Source organism: Suillus fuscotomentosus, assembly GCF_016647785.1.
Source record: "Suillus fuscotomentosus strain FC203 chromosome Unknown F5891scaffold_3, whole genome shotgun sequence".
NCBI classification, from domain to species: domain Eukaryota; kingdom Fungi; phylum Basidiomycota; class Agaricomycetes; order Boletales; family Suillaceae; genus Suillus; species Suillus fuscotomentosus.
Genome location: NW_024539515.1, coordinates 1,633,186 through 1,654,650, shown reverse-complemented (window position 1 = coordinate 1,654,650; position 21,465 = coordinate 1,633,186). Strand labels below are relative to the sequence as shown.

General features: G+C 49.1%; 1 protein-coding gene across 1 annotated transcript; it reads right to left on the bottom strand.

The window, feature by feature from the left end:
* Positions 1–9,898: 9,898 nt before the first annotated feature.
* Positions 9,899–10,487, bottom strand: F5891DRAFT_1001875 (serine carboxypeptidase-domain-containing protein). Its single transcript, XM_041360209.1, has 4 exons — positions 10,439–10,487; positions 10,354–10,377; positions 10,159–10,303; positions 9,899–10,108 (listed from the first exon to the last, which is right to left on the bottom strand). Exons 1-4 carry the CDS (start codon positions 10,473–10,475, stop codon positions 9,946–9,948), a joined length of 369 nt encoding a protein of 122 aa, XP_041233041.1. The 5' UTR covers positions 10,476–10,487; the 3' UTR covers positions 9,899–9,945.
* Between the last annotated feature and the right edge of the window lie 10,978 nt (positions 10,488–21,465).

The following is a 21,465-nucleotide window of genomic DNA, read 5'->3' as shown; positions in this document are numbered from 1 at the left end:
ACAATGTACGGTAGCCATATGGTTACTACCCGTACCGTACCATATATCATACGGTGTCCTCGATAACCTCAGTGGTACGGCGTACGGTCATACGGTCGGCCAATACGGGAGATGAAAAATTACAGTAGCTAGTGTGAGTATCAATCAATCACTGTGATGGCACACGCCGAAGGGAAGTAGCATCACGACCACTGAGACAGCGGACGCCAGGTCACAGAATAAAAATAGTTACTTACTAACAGCACACACGTAGCATAAGTGAAGTAATTTGGATTTCCGGATTGCAAAGAGTGGGGCGTGTTGAGAGTGCGCCTGACCACCAGGGCACCCAGGACGTCATGACGTCCTGACATATATGAATGCAAGACAGTAACAGTACCTTACTCATTTTCTCTTTCTGTTTTCAACCGTATTCTAACTCTATTCTAACTCTATATAAGACTACGAACACGCGCCAACGCACCTCAGTCCCTTTAACCGTGACTGAGGTATGTATCATATTTTTCCTCTTTCTTATTCCATTATACTCACTATATACATTAGCCTCGTACTCTAGGTTCGTAGTACTACATTGAATGTAGTCCCTTTAACCGTGACTGAGCCTCGTACTCTAGTTCTCGTCTCTCAACAGGTTATGAGCCCTGGCTGAAAGGACAGCGGCATTACCCCATCTCTCGCATCAGCACTTCTCGAATGTCCGTTCACCCATCACACTTCCTACCGGGTTCCAAACCAATATCGAAGTGTCACCTCTAACTGTCGATCACTATGACATCATCGGACTCTCTCCCAAAAACCGAGAAGTACCCGCACGAGAAACTCACTCTCGACGGCTCTAATTACTCCCAATGGGCGACAGGTTTTAAGATGTGGGCGGGCGGTATTGGACTATGGTCCTATGTCAGTGGAGACGAAGTAGAACCGTCCCCACCAGCCCAACTTGCAGACTCTGACCAGAATATCCTCCGCAAGGAGAAACACGACGAGCGGGTGAAGCTCTACAGACAACGTCGACTCCTCGCCCTCAGTGCTCTCTCCACCGCCATCGATGCACAGGACTTCGTCTATCTACGTGATATTGACAATCCGCACCTTGCTTGGATCGCCCTGGAGAAGAAATATCTTCCCCAGAAAGCCATTCGATTCAACCAATACCTCGATCGTCTATTCACGGTCCCAAAGGCACACGACAGCACGTCCATTGCGGAGACATTACAGACACTCATTGTCCTAAAGTCGGACCTCGCAGCACTCTCAGTCGCACCATCCACATCCTCAGTTTCTCCACCCTCTACTACGTCTGGCGCTACTGCTATGAAGGAGGAATACAAGATTCCAGACGCCATCTTCGTGCACATCCTACTCCGTGCTCTCCCTGACTATTACGACCCTCTTTGCCAAACACTCGTTAACAGCGATGCCTCGCTGGACTTCAACGACATTGTGAATCGGTTGAAGACCCAGGAGTTGCATCGTGCAGGGACCAGTAGCACGACAGAGCACGTCGCTATGCTCTCTGGACATTGAGGGAACAGTGCACCCCCCAAGACAAGTGATTGTGTCCCTCCCAAGGGCTTTGATGAATCAAAGGGAGACGGCTGGATTGTGGGATGGAGACCTAAGTGTGGCCATTGTCAAAAGGCTGGCCACATCTGGGCACAATGTCGTGCACGCCTCACTAAAGATGAGAAGAAGTCAGCACCACATTCGTCCCCTCCCGCTGTCGCCACTAACACGGAATCTCCATTGGCAGACCGACCTAACGCGGATGCTACCTCACCCAACGCTATACCACAACCTCCATTCTTTCTCACCTTAAAAGAGCATACTGCCAATATCTCGTCCTCCCTCACTATGCCTGTAGGCTCTATTCATGTAGACTCAGCGTCCACGGCCCATATGGAGCCTGATATTTCACGTTTTGCCCACTACACGAAGCTCGATGAACCCATCCGTGTGAAACTCGCCGATAATCATGAGGTCCTAGCCCCTGGCTGGGGGACTGTACGGCTCGTCTTACAGTATGAGCAATCCTCAACGATTCGAGATTTTGACTTCCTTCACGTTCCTGACCTGCGGTGTACCCTTGTCTCAGTATCGTGCCTCGCATCTGAGTGCATTTCGTTCATCTCTTCCTCCAAAGGAGGAATGCTTCGTGCTGGTGATGGACACGGGCCACCGCTTGCACACGTCCATTCTCGCAATGGGCTGTACTTACTCGCTGCACGGTACATTACTGGTGCATCCGCTATGCTCACACAGTCGCCTCCTACTGCCTTATCCCTGCAGACCTGGCATCGCCGATTGGGCCATGCTGGATTCTCCACGGTCCTCAAAGCGAGCGAACACGTTGACGGACTGTCACTCCCCTCCTCATCACTCCACAGCACCAGTGGTGATGCTGACCTGATCCAGTGCGTCTCTTGCCTCATGGGTAAGCACCGGCGATCTCCCTTTCCAAACGCTGCACGACGAGCCTCGGCACCTGCAGAACTTGTGCACTCGGACGTCTGGGGACCTGTCAGTGTCGCATCCTCCACTGGCGACTCGTACTTCGTCGTGTTCACTGACGACTACACGCGCTACTCACTCGTATATCTTATGCGCGCGAAGTCCGAAGTCTTCGAGCTCTTCAAGAAGTTCGTGCCATGGATGGAGACTCAGTCTGGCGGACGTATCAAACGTCTTCGTAGCGACAATGGTGGGGAATACGTATTGAAGGATTTCAGTGAGTACCTAGCGGAGCGGGGCATTGAGCATGAAGTCACCATGCCCTACACACCCCAGCAAAACGGGGTTGCTGAGCGTGGCCACCAGACCGTCGTCACTCGTGCCCTCAGCTGCCACCACCAGAGTGGTTTCCTGCGTTCCTTCTGGGGCTGGGCGATCCTGCACTCTGCTCACATCAAGAACGTCCTCCCCTCCTCAGCGCTTGATGGTCGGACTCCATTTGAGGCTTTCTACGGTCGCAAACCCGACGTGAGCTACCTCCGCCCCTTTGGCTGCCTTGCCTACTCTCACATCCCAGACGACACCCGTCGGAAATACGAGTTCGTTTCCCGCTGTAGAGACTCGTGCATCTCATAGTGTGATATGGCGCTTTACACTAGGGAGTATACAGCACCAACTCGCAGCATCACTCTGTGTACCATCCACAGTGATTCCTATATGACGCGCAGCTTTCCCGCGCAACGCGCGCCATGCGCGCACCATTCCCGCGCTTCACGATGTATACGCGCGCGCGCGTTCCCGCGCTTGCGCGCCCTATAGCGCCAGCCATCCAGATGCATCCATCCACTGTCCACCAAGCTCCCTAGTGCGTATATTTCCATTTCCTTTATTAGCATAGTTCCACCTTTATTTTTATCATAGTTTCTCACTCATATATATTTTTACATACCTACTCGGTAGCGCTTCGGCTCCGCATGACCGCGCTTAGGCGCGCTATATAAGCGCCAGCAGTACATACTATTACTTACCTTTCACACCTTACTTTTCACCCAACTTTACCTAGTACTTTCTACTTAGAAAGTCGCAGTATAAATCTATTCATTAGCACAACACATCTCACATCCTTTATCTTGCTTATATCTTCACATAAGTTTAGTCTCTCTTATTTCCGCTTACACGCGCGCGCTTTCCCGCGCTTCGCGCTAATACGCGCGCGCGTTCCCGCGCCTTCGTACCTTGCGCGCACCTGCGCTTTCTCACGCTTCGCTGAAGCGCGTACCTCTAGATCTCCGCTGCACCTGCTTCCCCTTTAGGGTCGAATGCACTTGCCATCTCAAGTATCGCAGACTAGGCAACGCACGACCTACAACTTTTTAGATACAGTCAGGAGCATTTCTTTGTTCCTCTCAGTATTGTTGTTTCTACACCGCCGTTGCTTCCTCCTGGGACATGTGCGCGACGCTGGCTATATCCTGTGGGACCCATCTGCGAAGCGCGTCGTCAGGTCACGCCATGTCCAATTCGACGAAGCCGTCTTCTATGGGGACCCCACCTTATCTCCCCTGGGTCTGCTAATCCCTGATGCGGACTCTGACCAGGGTGTCGGTCCTTCGGTGGGAGGTGCTCCAGGTATCAGTCCTTCAGTGGGAGGTTCTCCCTCATCTGGTGAGCCACCATCTGTGACCCCTGCTACACCTTCTGTGCCACAGGTGTCAGTGGGAGGTGATGTTGACCCACCAGCTGAATCCCATGCATCCCACATATCCCAGGACACTCCAGTCGAATCCCATCATTCCCAAGATGTTCCAGTCGAGTCCCATCATTCCCACAATGCACCAGCTCCTGTTCCAGCTCCACGTCGAAGCACACGTCCACGCCAACCTACTCAGCCTGGCTATACTGCTCCAAGTGGGCCTAGTGCCATGGCCATACCCACCAAGCGGGTTCCTGTAGCCGAGCGCTGGACCCATGTCCCAGTCCTACCTGACCCATCACCACCTCATGAATCCGCCATGCATACAACAGACACACCTTCGTCACCACCCGTCATTCCAAAGTCGATCAGCGCAGCTCGTTCCCTACCTGAGTGGCCGCTATGGTCGGAAGCCTGCAAGTCTGAGCTACAATCCATGTGCGACTTGAAGACTCACCGTCTGGTACCTCTCCCAGCAGGAAGGAAGGCCATTGGATCCAGGTGGGTATTCTCACTGAAGTCAGATGAGGATGGCAACATCACCCGGCACAAGGCCCGGTTTGTTGCACAAGGCTACACTCAGGTTGAAGGGATCGACTACACGGAGACGTTCGCATCCGTCGCCAAGTATGACACCGTCCGAATCCTCCTCGCGCTCGCAGCAAAATTCGACCTTGAATTAGATCAAATGGATGTACGTATGGCTTTCCTCAATGCTGAACTCAAGGAGGACATATACCTCAAGCAACCAGCCGGCTTCGAGGATCCAGAACATCCGGATTGGGTATGGAAGTTGGAGAAGGCGCTGTATGGTTTGAAGCAGGCAGGATATGAGTGGAACCAGACGCTTGACGAGTATCTGCGGAAGGAGGGTTTCAAGTTTGTTCGAAGCGAGGCTGATCACAGCTTATATGTTCTCCACGAAGGAGACAAGATCATCTGGCTTGTCGTATACGTCGACAACATGCTCTCCGCGTCGAACTCACGCGATTTCCTTAACAGCTTCAAAGCACGGCTCAACCAACGCTTCGACCTCGCAGATCTAGGCCCTGCCAGACACTTCCTTGGGATGCATATCACTCGCGATCGCGAGAAACGACTTCTATCGGTCAGCCAAAAGACCTACCTGGAGAAGATTCTTGAAAACGCCAGGATGTCTCAGTGTAACCCGGTCAGTACTCCCATGTCTCCAGGCATCGTACTTCAGAAAGCAACACGAAGTCCCACTGATGACGAGGCGACTGCCATCGCATCCATTCCTTACTGTCATACCATCGGGGAACTTAATTATGCCATGCGCACCACACGTCCTGATATCGCTTTCGCCGTCTCATCCCTCTCACGTTACATGGAAAATCCCACCATTGATCATCATCGCCAGCTCAAGCACCTCCTCAGATACATATGTGGCACGACACACCTGACACTCGTATTCGGTCTCACTAACGACGGACTGATAGGTCACTCAGACTCTGACTATGCCGCAGACCGCGATGACAGCAAGTCGACGAGTGCGTATGTATATCAGCTGTTTGGTGGCCCAGTCAGTTGGAAGGCACAGAAACAGTCTGTCGTGGCAATGTCAACCACGGAAGCGGAGTATATTGGACTCTCGAATGCTTCACGAGAAGCCTTATACCTCATCCAACTACTCCACGATTTCCGCGTTGACCCTGACCTCTACGATCCTCCCCTTCTCTATGGTGACAACCAGGCTAGCCTTGCCCTATCGAAGAATCCCAAGTTCCATGACAAGGTGAAACACATTCGCGTGCATTATCACCTCGTCCGCAGCCTCGTCGAATCCAATCAGATCAGACTTGAATATAAGTCAACTTCGAAAATGCTCGCCGACAGCCTCACGAAAGCTCTACCTCGTCCAGCAGTTAGTCGTCACCAAGAGGAGATGGGTCTCCGTCAGACTGCCCTGCGTGGTCTGGCGAGTGGGAGTGTTGAGAGTGCGCCTGACCACCAGGGCACCCAGGACGTCACGACGTCCTGACATATATGAATGCAAGACAGTAACAGTACCTTACTCATTTTCTCTTTCCGTTTTCAACCGTATTCTAACTCTATTCTAACTCTATATAAGACTACGAACACGCGCCAACGCACCTCAGTCCCTTTAACCGTGACTGAGGTGTGTATCATATTTTTCCTCTTTCTTATTCCATTATACTCACTATATACATTAGCCTCGTACTCTAGGTTCGTAGTACTACATTGAATGTAGTCCCTTTAACCGTGACTGAGCCTCGTACTCTAGTTCTCGTCTCTCAACAGGGCGTTGCGAAGAAACGGATTCAGAGATGGTTCAAATAGGTAATTCGTGCAGGAGAACTCACATCATTAGGGTTTCAGTAACAATGACATTAGGCTATGAGATGATCGTAATCAAATTGAACACGTTGCTCCTGCAGGTTCTAGTACCAGAATTTCCGCCAACAGCAATAACAATTCTGCCAAATCGATCAGTATCGCACACATAAGGATATACAGGATATAAAAGCTGGTCGTCCAAAAGTGTTCCCTCAACCTCAGAGATATCATTCGAAATCCCCCTCAAAAAATTACATACTACCTCACACAGAAAATGTGTTTCTTTTTCCTTGCCGTTGTTGTTGCTTTGGCAGCATCTGTGTCTGTCAGTGCATGTTCAAACGTAGCACAAAAATGCCACACATCTCAGGATTGCTGTGATAACTTGGAGTGTGTCTATGTAGTGAGTATGAGCAGGTCGCCGTGCAGCCAGGATTATATCATATGACTCACCTACATCAGTGAATTCATGAATTCACGATATTGTAACCATGATAGTTATAGAAATATATAATCCTGCTTCCGCCAGATATAGTTATCAATACGCTGATAAATTTGACTTGTGGATATATATACATGTATGAACGCTCATTCAGACTACAATGGGGGGTCAGTAACGACATTGCGACATTGCGACATTGCGACCAGCAAAGTATTGTAGCGTCCTTGTGTCCAAGTTTTTAAACATGCTTATAGGTGTAATATAATTTTTCAATAATAAAACTATTCATGGCTTTATCATGAAAAGTAGCACTACCACTGGTCATCAAATATATATCATCATTTGAGGTCACAACAATGTTCTGACATCGCACCGTTACAGCCTAAAAGTGAATCGTGGGCAATTGTGTCTGAGTCGTTGAGCATCCGCGTTTTCCGTCATTTGGGTTTTGCATTACCTGGCAAAAGATGACTATATAAGTTGCGTAATATTGCTACCATACTGCAACAGTATATAAAGCTTTTCGATGGAAAGTGTCTTTGGCAATGGCGAACAAAAGTTCCAAGCATTCTCAATATTCGGGCCAGGTCTCGTATTGTGTCATTGTTACGCATCAGTGAATTGATGAGTCCGTGTCATCATAGTCGCGAGACTCTGTAGATGAATATAATCATGTTTTTCCCATGTATATCTATGCATTCTATAAGAAATTTGAGTCGTTCTTACATGACTATTGATCTTAGCAAACAAGGCTTAGACTACGACTGACGACTCGTGGTATCCGCTCTCAAGCCAACAAACTTGTCTCTCTCCAAGCAGCTACCCACTTCCCCACCAGTCCATCATCAGCAATATGTGCACTTCTGAGACTCTTACTTGCTTTCTCAGTTTACACTGTCAATAACGGGTACCGCGTAGCCAGTTCCTCTTGTCCGTATTTGTTCTCAGAAAAGGTCAACAGCTTCCGGCTCGGGTTATTCACTTCGTCAATAGGGCTAGCGCGCACTCATACCTCGGGAGGGCTTTAAATTTCAGGCCGACGTGTTCGAGATACGAGAGGACGGACGTCCACGGCATAAGCTTTGGGTGAATCACGTTCTAAACAGGGCACTCTCCCAAGGGTAAGCGTTGAGAGGGAATTTTGACCAGATAGATGATGCCTTTGCTGCGTAGTCCACTGAGAGCCACGAAACTGACTCATCGACATCAGGAAGAATTCTGATTGTATCTGTGCACTGCCACGGAATATAACAATCACATAGATCGATAACGGGGTTTCATACCTTGATGATGAGTGAAATAACCTCTGTCTCGTTCCACACGCCATTCTGAGAGTCTCCCACTATTTGACCAATGAGTCCTGCACGCACTTCAGCGACTATTTCTCCTCTGGTGAACGCGTCTCACGTAGCACGCCCGCCCCAATAGGTGTCTGCTGAGAGGCAACTTGACAGAGCTTCTCAGTGATCCACTTCGATTGCGCACTAACTAAAGTCAGAAATCTGAGCATCAACTCCGCGAGGCACGAGCTGCTCACTAGCCCAAACCCTGAGCGACAGAGGGATCGTCCGTAATGGCTTCTGGGATTGGGTCTTGCCAAGTTGCAACGGTACTGATCGAAGATGCGAAGTAAAAGTCTGCTGGTCGAGGATGAGCTGAAAACGAGTAAGAGTCTTACCTGTGTTCCGGTCCGGTATACGGTTCTAGACTTTGGAGCGTGAGGATCCTTGCCGAAAAAGGAAAGAGTCGGCGCCGTCATCTACATCGCACAGCATCGTATGCTAAATCAGCATCTATACGCTAAATCAACATCTCGACACTAAATCACAATCGCAAACACTTACTTTGCACGATGGGACCTCAGAAAGACGTAAGTTGTAATAGTCGATTGTGTGCGCAGCTCTGAGTAGTAGATTAGCATTGTTGTTCCATTGATCGTGGTAGGAAGATTGCGAGAGAGATGAGGGAGAGTGAGAGAGAGAGGGCGAGGGAGAGCGAAAAGGTTAGGAAGAGGGAGCAGGAGAGGGAAAAGGAGAAGGAGAGCGAGAGGAAAAGGGAGAAGGAGAGCGAGAAGGAGAGGAAAAGAGAGCAGAAAAAGGAGAAGAAAAAGGGGAAGAAAAGATTGAGGGAAGCGAGAAGGTCTCGCATCGTGTTGAAATGGCGGTGTGGGTTGTCGAAGGTGTTTAGATTTGCAGGAGGGCAAACAGATTAGAGGTTTCTGTTCATTTGTTTTGGGAACGTCGTAGAGAAGAGGCTGTGCAATGGTTAGTTCGAATGTCATCAACGATTTTCATGACTTGGCACGTAAAAACATGCGATCAGCATCACGCTTGACATTCCGGGTCACTTCTGAGGTTAGATATAGCCAGCCTCGTATCCAGCGCTCTGAGATGGCCCATACTAACCCTGCGGCTGCGGACGCTGGTACCCAGGTTGAGCTACCTGAGGCTTCCACCTGCTACGCCAAAGAAACATCAACGTAACTTACCCCGCTCAGTGATACTCTGCGCACAGGCTCGAACGAGTATAAGAGCTTCCAAAGGAGACAGAAGTTTTGCACCAATGACGGATTCATTCTCATAGGGTACGTCTGAGCATTCCTCGTATTTGACCTGAGCATCGATCTTCTTCATGACATCCTCTTTGTGTAGATAATGCACATAGTATTCGGGAGGAAATAAACCAGATGAATTTTGACGGATATCATAGCCGTCGTAATCGCCTGCAGCAGGGGTGAAGACATTGTCATCCTGGAAGGGTTTGGGGACGTCCATACATATAGTATTGACATGTTACTCACGCAGTAATTGTTGGCGTCCCGGCAGATCTTGTTTGAGTTTGTGGAAGTTCCAGCAGCGTAGCAGGCATTCTCCTGCGCTACGCAACCATCAGGACTGTATAGGGAATCCGAAATGTTCTTGAGTACGTCATCTGGCTGGAGCTGTCCATAGCCAGGGGCATAAGTCGCAAAGTTTAGGTATGCGATGTACTGAATGAGCGGATCATACCAGCCACTGGTGAATTCTCATTCAACGGAGTATCAGTAAGTCAAGAAAGCGACTTGCTTGTTAATCATCAGGGTGCTGACAACAATCGGAACAGCATCAATCTCCCCACTAGCGATCAAGGTGTTTTGCTCTTCAAAGTAAGTTACAAAGCTGGGTCCGTAGTGACCACCATAGCTCTCTGTGGCAAAGATGAACCTGAGTCCGGCATAAGTAATCGTCCGTGATAGCTGAGTTAAGCGACTGACTCTCGACTGGCATACTTCGAAAATAGCTGACTTTCAAACAAAACCTGAAATGCAGTCCATACAAAGGGCGCAGTGGCTTTCGTGCTGTTTACTGTATCGGTACCGTAAGAAAACCCTGTTCCGATTGGCTGGTCGATGTAGATCACTGGATGAGAAAGTCGGCTCTGGCAACAAAATCACAGGGTTACATGCTACATACTGTTGCTAAGATTGTTCCAGCTGCAGGAAGTTGGAATCCATGTTGGATTAGTGTATAAAAACGACCATGATTTTGACATACCTGTAGGGGTTAAGAGTGGTGGAATTACGGTCGGCATTCACCAAGCATGGCCCATTCTCTGTGAAAATTTAGAAGTAAATCAAAGGGCAATTAAATCAAACAACCTTGAAATAATCTGATCATAGAAGAACATCCAGGGCTGCCATTCAACCTGCGAAAGCAGTTCAGAGGTGCAACTCGACTCAAGTACTTGCGCGACCCAGCTTCTCGGCAACCTACCATAGAGTGAATGGGGCTGTTTCCGGCGAGTTTCTAGACTCGAAGAACCAGAACCACTGTCTTAAGTCAGTTTACATCTGGAGAAGACCGAGTACGTTGTAGGGATTCATTTCTGGCTGGGCTGGTAGAGACTGTTTTTACCTTACCTTATGTTGGCACTTTTGTAGCTTACATAATCAATCTTTTCACCAGTTACCAGTATGGGTCTGAGGGCTGACCAAGTTTCTATGATATTTCCTCTCCTCTGAGCCTTAAGCCTAGTCCAGAAACCCTTTAGGGTCGAATAGCAGCTAGGTTCTGCAAGACCCAACATTGTTCAGACTCACCATCTGAATTGTTGTACCTTCAACTGGAGCCCACCACGAGGGTTTCTTGTGTTTCTAGGCTCTCTAAGCTCACCAATCATCCCCCAAATTCGCCTATTATCCCACCACAGTCATTCATTACCAGCTTCTCCCACAATTCCCACTTTTCAGCATCTTGTCCTCCTCCCCAGCGCATTGATAAGTGTTTTTCTCACGCGTTTTTCGAGCGTATCTCTCGCAAACTCAGGGTCGTATTCCCCTCGTCCATCCGGTCATTTTGAGCCCTGGTTCATCGAAATTGGAGCAATAGTTGTGGAGATATCGAGTTTTTGGTGTTTTTGAGAAGTTGAGGGGAGATAAGGGTTTTCTGGGTGCTCAAAGGCCTGTCTCATCTAGCTCTTTTGGCCATTTACCATCCCTCAGTGGCTCTATCCATTGCCCCAATCCGCTTTTTGATAGGACCAGCCCTTGTTGCCCTGCACCATACCCCTTCCTCCTCCTCCCTCTTGCACCTCCGCACTTTTCGCACTTTCACCAGCCCATTTCGCCTCAGAACCCCATCGACCCTATATCCGTTTTGAAGCCCTCGTTCATGGCTTTCATTCGCGCATATCCGCGCCTTCGCGCGCTCAGCCGTTCGCTCGCTATTCGCATTTGCGCGTTCCCCCCTATTTTTTCGCTCCATTTTTGCGCTTTCTTTATATCTCGTCGCCCCGTGAGCGCGCGCCCATCGCCTTAGGCACGTTCTGACCGCATTTTTCCGCGCTTTCCATCCATCCGATCAGATTTCCGATACGCCCACCCGCGCCCTCGCTACTCGCTGTTTTCGCTATTTTCGCGCGTTTTCACCATTTCCTTCATATCTCCCTCAGTTCTTCACCAAACCTAGTCAACCCTATACTCATTTCGAAGCCCTCGTTCGCCTCTTTCTATCCGTCTACTCCCCATTGTCATCCATGCAACCATCATCGCGCATTTTTCATTTTAGCATCGCTGCTCCTCCAGTACTAAAAGCAAAGTCTGGGGATTATCGTTTTATTGCATTGCCTGACCCTCACTCACTGGCGCAGTTTACCTGGCATACGCGTCAAGGAAACAAAAGGTGTTTGAGGACCCCCAGGTTAGTTCTCTTAAGTTTAGCTTAGCTTTGGTTTGCATAGGTAGATGACTGGGGACAGTCATGATTTAAAGTTCCCATGAGATGTAGGGATTCATTTCTGGCTGAGCTTGTAGAGACTGTTTTTACCTTACCTTATGTTGGCACTTTTGTAGCTTACATAATCAATGAACCTTTTCACCAGTTTTACTATGAGTCTGAGAGATCAGCAAGTATTTCCTCTACTCTGAGCCTTGAGCCTGGTCCAGAAACCCTTTAGGGTCGAATAGCAGCTAGGTTCTGCATAGACCCAACATTGTTCAGACTCACCATCTGAATTGTTGTACCTTCATCGTATTTGTGCCTGAGGTCATACGTGGTGTAATGTACCTGCATCATCTGGAGTGAGTAGATTGTGTAGTTTGGAATGATGACCGTGTTGCGTTCTTCATTTGTGAACATGTGATCACAATAGCTGATATCTAGTTTCCGCAGCCGGAAAAGGACGTGATCCTTGAGTTTGGGTACAAAATTCTAATGAAAATCATGAGAAACGTGTAGAGTGTGCACACATGTCGATGTTACTTCTACCTTGACGGCCGGATCACCATGGTGTTCTCGAAGGAATGCAAATATATCGACCGGGTTGCTCCGATTGTTGGTGATATGGTGATGCTGATCAGAGGATATCGAGGGGGAGGTATCAATGGACGATTGACTATCAGCAGAGGATATGCCTCCTGCTTCTGCCACACGTTGAAGGACACGGCGCCTGCGCTCGTGCTTAGCCAGTTGTGCTGGGGTGTCTAATTTGCTGGTCAATGGATAGAAGGCCTTGATAGCTCTGTGTGCAAGCTCCCCCTGCTCAAATTTGAATTCACACTAACAGTAAAATGTGTCAGGTACTTACCATCTGAGTTGTGAACGAATCAGTGGTGCCAAAGAATCTAATAGTTCTCACATAATCGCCCATCGCATGGAACTTGTAGGTGCCGAGATTGAATTTCTTTACCCTGGGTTGGCTTGATTCTGTAGGGGTGGTGTTGAGTTCGGAGTGCTGAGCAATCCTGCGTTGCCGAGCCGCTTTCTCTCTCGGTAACTCTATAGTATTGAAAGCGGCACATGTGTCGTGCTGAAAACTCCGCAACTTCTGGGAAAGTCTCTTGAATGTTTCGTCGAGAAAAGTCAAGGTGGACTCTGACTGAATCCTGAGCTTGGCAAGTGCATGCCATTGTGCAAATCGGTACAACAGAGACTGCACGACTGCATCGTGCTCGGCGGGGAATAGCCCTTCAAAGACCGCAATAGAACACTGATGATGGAGAACATGTCAGCGAGCTGAATAAAAACCAAATGAACAAACCTGTAAGATGTCTTCGAAATCACGTGCAGCTAACCATTTCATCTCGGAGGTATTGTTCGCGAATTTTCGGATTACACCATTCCCAAATGTGGGGACCTGGCAAAATCTATTGTGAGATCGACAGTCAATGTCTCATTAATATATATAAGTACTCTATACGAACCCTACATACCTGCTATCGAGAGTTGCAGCCAACTGATTACCTCCCGGAAGCGCATAAAGTAGCCGGATAAGGTGTGTGAAGAGAGCCTTCCAGGTACCCAATTCGCATTCATGCATGAAGTCAACGACAAGCATGCGGAATGGGTCTAAGCCGAACGATCCAAGCTTGTTGACAAATTGATTCTATGAGTAGGTGATCTCAGCTGATTGAATATTACGCGGGACTGCTTGCACTTGCCATAGTTGGTATCCAGGAACCCTCTCCGAGAGTGTGCTCAACCTTTGAACCATCTACAGTATTTCCACCCTTATAGATAAACTCACGCGCCTGGAGAACTTTCGACATAGCGTACACTCGGAGATTTGTCATTCGACTTTTCATGTCTTGCAGTAAGCCGAGTGAACCGAACAAGCTTTTCGGTGTCAGACAGCGAGGACATGCACACAAGCCCATGTCTTTTATTGTCGCAATTAAAACCCTGGAAAATCATGAATGCTCAACAATTTTAACTAAAGCAAAGGAATGCACTTCTTGGGATAGTCAGCCGAATATGTGAAGATTCTGGGGAAAATTCTCCGCAGTACTCCATCAGAACATTTCAGAACGATACCGTGGCAATATGCGTGAAGGAATTCTTCATTGAGCAAGATATCCCAGCACGCATGAAAAAATTCCCGGCGACAATGGGTATGAAGCGCGGCCATGCCAGTCTTTGATATACGAGACAATTTGCTCAACGTATCTTTGACACCGTCTGGAAGCTAACAGGTTGACGTCAATAACTGCACAAGAACCTGGCAATCAAGACGACTCACGAAAGGTAAGAATCCCACTAGGTGGCATGCTCCAGATCAGGGCGATGATCGTACGTACTTCGTCAGATTTCCGAAATACAGATACAGAGGCCAAGCCTTCGCAGTTCCAAAGTTCGCAAGATGAGTCGCATCCGAAAAGAACATGAGACCTGCTATGACGCGCTCTAACGAACAACCAGGCTCCTTCGGCAGTTTCTGCAAATCGTCCTGAGCTTGCAGCCAAGCATCAGAGGCATAGAGTTCATCATATACTCGTTCTTGACGGTCGTCCAATGGATCCTTCCAAAGCCATTTGAAAGGCATGAGGTGGAATGCGCCTGCCTGGATATCTGAAAAAGCAGCGCGGATTACTTCAATGAGAGAACGATAATGAAATCCGGGAACAATATATTTTTGAGGTCCTTCCTCTCTTGACTTCGTAGGGATGTCGATAGTGACGTCAGCCTCAATCCAGTCATCTGGGAAAGTAAAATTTTCCCCCTCATGCCTATCCAATTTTCGTAAGTTTCTCCTCACCGAGAACTCCTCAAAATGTTTGACGTCGAAGTCGTCTGCCTGTACAACATCTTTGATGAGGCGTTGGACCTCAGTCTCCGATTTCCGGTTGCTACCTGAACTCATCCAGGTTATAAGACGATAGACAGACATATTTGAAAACGGGTAAGGTGGCGGAAAGACCTGGGAATCAGGTCCTTGAACGATTGTCGGACACGACTTAGCGAGTAATGAGGACGCAATAGAATGATTGGGCTCGAAGGAAGGATGGCGAGGGTATATGCGGCAGATTCCAAATGAGTTGAAGGCAGTTTGGAGTGTGTCTCTTAGTGTTAAAACGATACATTGAATTCTGGATCGGTGTAGAAACAACAATACAATGAGGAACAAAAGAAGCTCCTGACTGTATCTGTAAAAGTTGTAAGGTCGCGCGTTGCCTAGTCTGCGTTGCTTGAGGAGACAAGTGCGTTCGACCCTAAAGGGGAGGTGAGTACAGCAAAGATCTAGAGGTATGCGCGGCAACGCGAAGCGCGAGAAAGCGCAGGTGCGCGCAAGGTACGAAGGCGCGGGAAAGCGCGCGCGCGTAAGCGGTAATAAGAGAGACTAAGCTTAAGTGATAATATGATGCAATATAAGAAAAGAGAGATGCAAAGTGTAGACAAAATGGAGTTCTACTATGTACTGCTAAGTAAATAGTGGGTGATAACTAGTAAGTTAAAGGGAAAAAGTAAGGTAAATAATAGTATGTACTGCTGGCACTTATATAGCGCGCCTAAGCGCACTCATGCGGAGCCGAAGCGCTACCGAGTAGGTATGTAAAAATATATATGAGTGAGAAACTATGATAAAAATAAAGGTGGAACTATGCTAATAAAGGAAATGGAAATATACGCACTAGGGAGCTTGGTGGACAGTGGATGGATGCATCTGGATGGCTGGCGCTATAGGGCGCGCAAGCGCGGGAACGCGCGCGCGCGTATACATCGTGAAGCGCGGGAATGGTGCGCGCATGGCGCGCGTTGCGCGGGAAAGCTGCGCGTCATATAGGAATCACTGTGGATGGTACACAGAGTGATGCTGCGAGTTGGTGCTGTATACTCCCTAGTGTAAAGCGCCATATCACACTATGAGATGCACGAGTCTCTACATCTCCCAGGGACTTTGAATTCTGAGTGTCCCCACTCAGCGCGCGTGTGGTGAGGATTTTGCGTGAGAGTATGCAAGTGCGATGCTTGTACGATGCTTTGGTTGTTGGGTGATGAATGTGCGAGTGCAGGAATTATCGCGTGATATGCAATGTATGCGAAAGCGCAGGCGCGCGCAAGGTGCAAAGGCGTGGGAAGGTGCGCGCGCATGGTATGCGCGAGGTGCGAGAATGTGCGCGCGCTATGCATGAAGGCGCGGGAATGGAGCATAGCATGGTGGATTGCGAGGGTGACTCTGATGTGAATAATATGCCATGGGTGTGGGGCGATGATGCGAGAGTGATATGGATGTGGCGTGCAAGGTGTGGGCGAGATGCGCGCATATGGCGTAAAGCGCGGGAAAGCGCGCGCGCACAAGGCGCGAGAAAGCGCGTGATTGTCGCATGTGTTGTATGGTGGGTATGATGCAAAGTGGCGCAGTCCAGGAGCGATCCAATCCATGTCCAGACCAAGTCCTGCTAGGCGCGCTAAATATTAGATGCTAAAGGTTTGAACATTGTGAGTAAAACTATATGTGAAAATATGAAGGGAAAATGGTAGACTTTGCGGATGTCCTATCCGACTTGTCTTCTTCGTGCAGCTGTCAACATATACACCTTCCTATGAGCAAGGCACGGGAAGCGCGCATGTGTGCGCGCGCGAGGCGTATGGGCGCGTGAATATTGCGCGCGTATGTGCGTGTGAGCGTGGGAAGACTGCGTGCATATGTGCGCGTTCTAAGGTAAAAAGGGGCATGGTGCCGCGTCATGCGTGCGAAGAGAAAATAATACTATTGAGCTAGGCGGGCACGATCTATGGTTGTTTTTCTTCTATGTTCTTCTAGGCAATCCCTATATGCATATATATCAGTGTGTTATTAGTCTTTTGGACAGTGTTATAATGAGAGAAAATGAAATGAAAGAGCGCTGGACGAAACCCAGGGTAAAACAAACAATATCCTATGAAACAGTGTTGGTATATGTTCCTCCTTTGATGCGCGGCTGAGGCGCTTGATCCTCCTCCTTGAGCGCGTGCGAGTGCGCGTGACTAGCGCGCTTTGCGTCTCTTGCGAGCTGACGCTTTACCCAAGGTAGGGTTGGAATGAGCGAGGCTGGCGCGCTTGGGGGGGGCTTGTAACTGGCAGAATGAATTCCTGCACAACGCGCTGCAGGTTGAAGGCGCGCCAATGGGAGGCGCTGCAAGGGGTGTAGGGGCGCCCTACAAGCTGATAGGATGCGCGCGATGTGCGCGCCTTGGTGCGATTTCGCGCGAATTTAATTATATTGGCCGAACACGCGAGGAACGGCCATTTCTCTGCAAATGCATTAGCGAGAGACATGTATAGTGAAGAATTAGGCGCAAATGTTGCGCCAATGGGCTGTAAGGGTGGTATATCAAGGCGCAATAGGCGCATAGGTGAAGGAGAATAGTGCGCATCAAGGCGCGCAGGAATGAAATTGACATGGTAAGCAAAAGCGCGCAGAATGTGAATAAATGTGGGAAGTGCAAAGTTAAAGATGATGATAGGGGAGTTAGGCGCATATGTATGTGTCAGGCGCGCGCCTAAGTCGCGCCTGGATGGCTGATTGAAATATACTTTGTGTTGAATGATAGAAATGCGGTTTAGAAGGGGAGAAGCGATAGAAATGCGGTAGCGTGAAAACTCTGCTAAAATTATGAGTGCGCAAGGCGCGGGAACGCGCACGCGTATTGCGCGATGCGCGTAATCATGGCGCGTGAACAAGGGGTGGTGCAAAGATGAACCTAAAGTGTTTGGAAGCGTCATATAGCTCCTTAAGAGCTTCAAACATGAAAAAGACAAAAAATGCGAAACAAGATGAGGAAAAATATACCGTGCCTCTAGGCGCGCGCATTGCGCGTCCTCAGGCGCAATATGGTGCGCCTGAGTCGCGCCAGGGTCGCCTGAGACATGCTCTGCTTGGTGGTTAGATGGCGTGATGCATGGATGCTTTACTGGCATGCGATAGTCACTGGAAGCAAAAAGTGCGATGTGCGCGTGATCGCGAGTGACATCTGGAATTTCCAGAGACAAACTCTGGTTGATGCAAGGTGCAACTTGAGCCTCTGATGCGGTAGGAGGCTCCTCTATAGGCGCGCTAAGGTGCAATAGATGTTTAGGGTCATCCCTGACCTCTAATGATGCGAGCAGTGATGGTGATGGTGCGATTGGCGAGGTTTCTTCCTTAAGTGATGCGATAGCGAGGGGCGAGCGTGTTTCTAGCGGTGCATTAGTGTGCAATAGATGATTAGAGTCATCCCTGACTACTGGTGATTCGATAGCGGTAGGCGCGCGCAATGCGATAGCGATAGGCGCGCGCGATTCGAGCGATGGCGCGTTAGTGTGCAATAGACGTTTAGAGTCATCCCTGACTTCTAATGATGCGATTGATGGTGATGATGATGCGGATTGTGAAGGAGATGGTGCTGATGAAGATGATGGTGAAGAGGCGCCTGCAGTGCGCTTCTGGTTGCGCTTTGTGAGCGCGCGCTTGAGTTCGTGATCTAAAGTGGTGCATTCTGGTGTGGCTTTGCATGCTGGCGCAGTTGATGGTTGAGGTGCGCGTAAATCGCGCGAAGGCGCGGGAAAGGCGCGCGTGCGAGGCGCAAGAATAGGAACTGGTGGCCTTTTGTCAAGTGCAACTTCTGAGGGTGCGCAATAGAAGAGTCCTGCTGTCGCATTAGTACTGGTGGTCGTATCCTGGGTTGCGTGGCTCGCGTGATAGCGATCTTGGCACTTAGCCACTGGTGCGCTAACTGGCGTGTTTGGCGCTATAGTGGGCGCGCTAATTGGTGCGCTTACTGGTGCGCTTGGGGCGGGAAAAGCGCGCCCAGATAATAGGAACTGCGCAGCTGCAAAGACGTCCATAAATGGGTATGGGTCGTATGGATGGTGGTCAGGAAACTTGATCATAAGGCGCAAGCGAATTTGCGCCTGAGCGTCGCTAGGGATTCCTTCCATGAATAAGCAGTCGCGTTCTACCTTTCCAATATGGTCTTCATCCATGAGTGGCTGCATAATCTTCCTGAATGCGCGCAGGTAATTGCTGAGTTCTGTGCAAGAGGTCATTGGTTTGTTAGCGTATTCGCGCGCAATAGCGCGCAAGTCCGCGAGCGCGTAGCGTCTTTTACCATCCCATCCAGGATACATTACCTTCACTTCTGTCATGAATGCTTCATAATCACTTACTGCCGCTTCTGGCATACCTCCCCATAGTTCTCGATCGTCGCGCTCAAGGTAGCGGATAATACCTTTAATGCGGTCGTGTCCTTGGAGTCCTGCTTCATCAGCAAGCTGCTCATAGGTGTCAATAAACTCGGCCAGGTTGTCTGTAGTGCCATCGAACTTGGGCGCGTTTGCTGTGCCGCGGATGGGCATTCTATAAGGCATTGCAGCGTGAAAAAGCGCAGGCGCGCGCGAGGCGTATCACAGGTGCGCGCGTGAGGCGCAGAGGCGTGGGAAAGCGTAACTAAAAATTGGTTAGCTTTTGAATATGTAAAGAGATTGACCTTTATGTGTTAAATAGCGTGAAGTGCGAAGATGCGCAAAACTAGATCTTGCTGACTGCTCCCCTCGCGGTGGGCTCCAGTTGTAGAAACAACAATACAATGAGGAACAAAAGAAGCTCCTGACTGTATCTGTAAAAGTTGTAAGGTCGCGCGTTGCCTAGTCTGCGTTGCTTGAGGAGACAAGTGCGTTCGACCCTAAAGGGGAGGTGAGTACAGCAAAGATCTAGAGGTATGCGCGGCAACGCGAAGCGCGAGAAAGCGCAGGTGCGCGCAAGGTACGAAGGCGCGGGAAAGCGCGCGCGCGTAAGCGGTAATAAGAGAGACTAAGCTTAAGTGATAATATGATGCAATATAAGAAAAGAGAGATGCAAAGTGTAGACAAAATGGAGTTCTACTATGTACTGCTAAGTAAATAGTGGGTGATAACTAGTAAGTTAAAGGGAAAAAGTAAGGTAAATAATAGTATGTACTGCTGGCACTTATATAGCGCGCCTAAGCGCACTCATGCGGAGCCGAAGCGCTACCGAGTAGGTATGTAAAAATATATATGAGTGAGAAACTATGATAAAAATAAAGGTGGAACTATGCTAATAAAGGAAATGGAAATATACGCACTAGGGAGCTTGGTGGACAGTGGATGGATGCATCTGGATGGCTGGCGCTATAGGGCGCGCAAGCGCGGGAACGCGCGCGCGCGTATACATCGTGAAGCGCGGGAATGGTGCGCGCATGGCGCGCGTTGCGCGGGAAAGCTGCGCGTCATATAGGAATCACTGTGGATGGTACACAGAGTGATGCTGCGAGTTGGTGCTGTATACTCCCTAGTGTAAAGCGCCATATCACACTATGAGATGCACGAGTCTCTACATCGGATTGGAGGTGACGGGACACCGACTTCATCAAGGATGTCGTCGTTGAAATCTTCAGCCAAATGCTCAATATCATCAACTTGAAAAGGCCTCGGAATCCGTCTCCTGGGAAGCGCAGGTTCCTCTGAATAGTCAAGTGATCAGCAAACATCATGATTAGTATATGCATATACTACAAAATACGGACCCAAGATATTATGTTCAACTTTGAATGTATTTCTGGAAGCGGGGCCCTCCAAGTCCATTGAAACATTGTTTTGTTCATTTTCTGAGTCCGAGTTGGAGTGCTGCGAGGCCACGGGTCCTGGGGCACCAGGTAACACGCGAGTTTCAACAGATCCAAGCTTTGTTATGGGTTTGCAGGGGGCAACTGGTCTTAGATGGGCCCTTACAAGCCCAGTCCTCGCCGGCAAGATTTTCTGTTGACATGAGTTAAGAATCAGTCGTTGAACTGGGATGAGTCCGTTCGTTCGAAGAGAAAGATTACTCACTTGCAATGATGGTTCGGACAGATTCAGAGCTATATTTGCCGAGGTTGCATTTCTCGCTCGCTGTAGTCTTCTCTCAGTTGCAAGAACGCTGGATTTCTTGAAAAACCGGCAACTTGTGCGATGCCTATTCAGTCCCCGGTTGTCTGTCACCCTCAGGCTCTCCCAAGAGCAACCCTGAGCACCACACGAAACCATTGTAAGAAACAGAAGTAGTAGCCAGAGAATATCTGAGAGCCGCATGATTACGCTGGCTTGAACCTGAGCATGAAGTGACTAGTACTACTAGTAGTAGTAGTAGTGCTGGCGTCCAGGCGCAACCTGCCGGAGTATCCCGGCACCATCATCATGATGCCGTCAGAGCGTCTACGCCGTTCACTTCCTGCCATCTTAGTATAACCACATCAACGAGCCATCCACGAGAGTTCACACCCCTGAGGGAGGTTTCCTGCAGCATCCTTCAAGGCCTTAGGGATGTATGGAAACCATTGTGCGTTCTGAA

Bases quoted from the DNA above. Each gene is read 5' to 3' on its own strand.
- F5891DRAFT_1001875 (XM_041360209.1), bottom strand. From the start codon at position 10,475: ATGCCGACCGTAATTCCACCACTCTTAACCCCTACAG. The intron at 10,378-10,438 runs GTATGTCAAAAT...AACTTCCTGCAG, and splicing joins ACCACTCTTAACCCCTACAG to CTGGAACAATCTTAGCAACA. The intron at 10,109-10,158 runs GTCAGTCGCTTA...TGCCGGACTCAG, and splicing joins TCGAAGTATGCCAGTCGAGA to GTTCATCTTTGCCACAGAGA.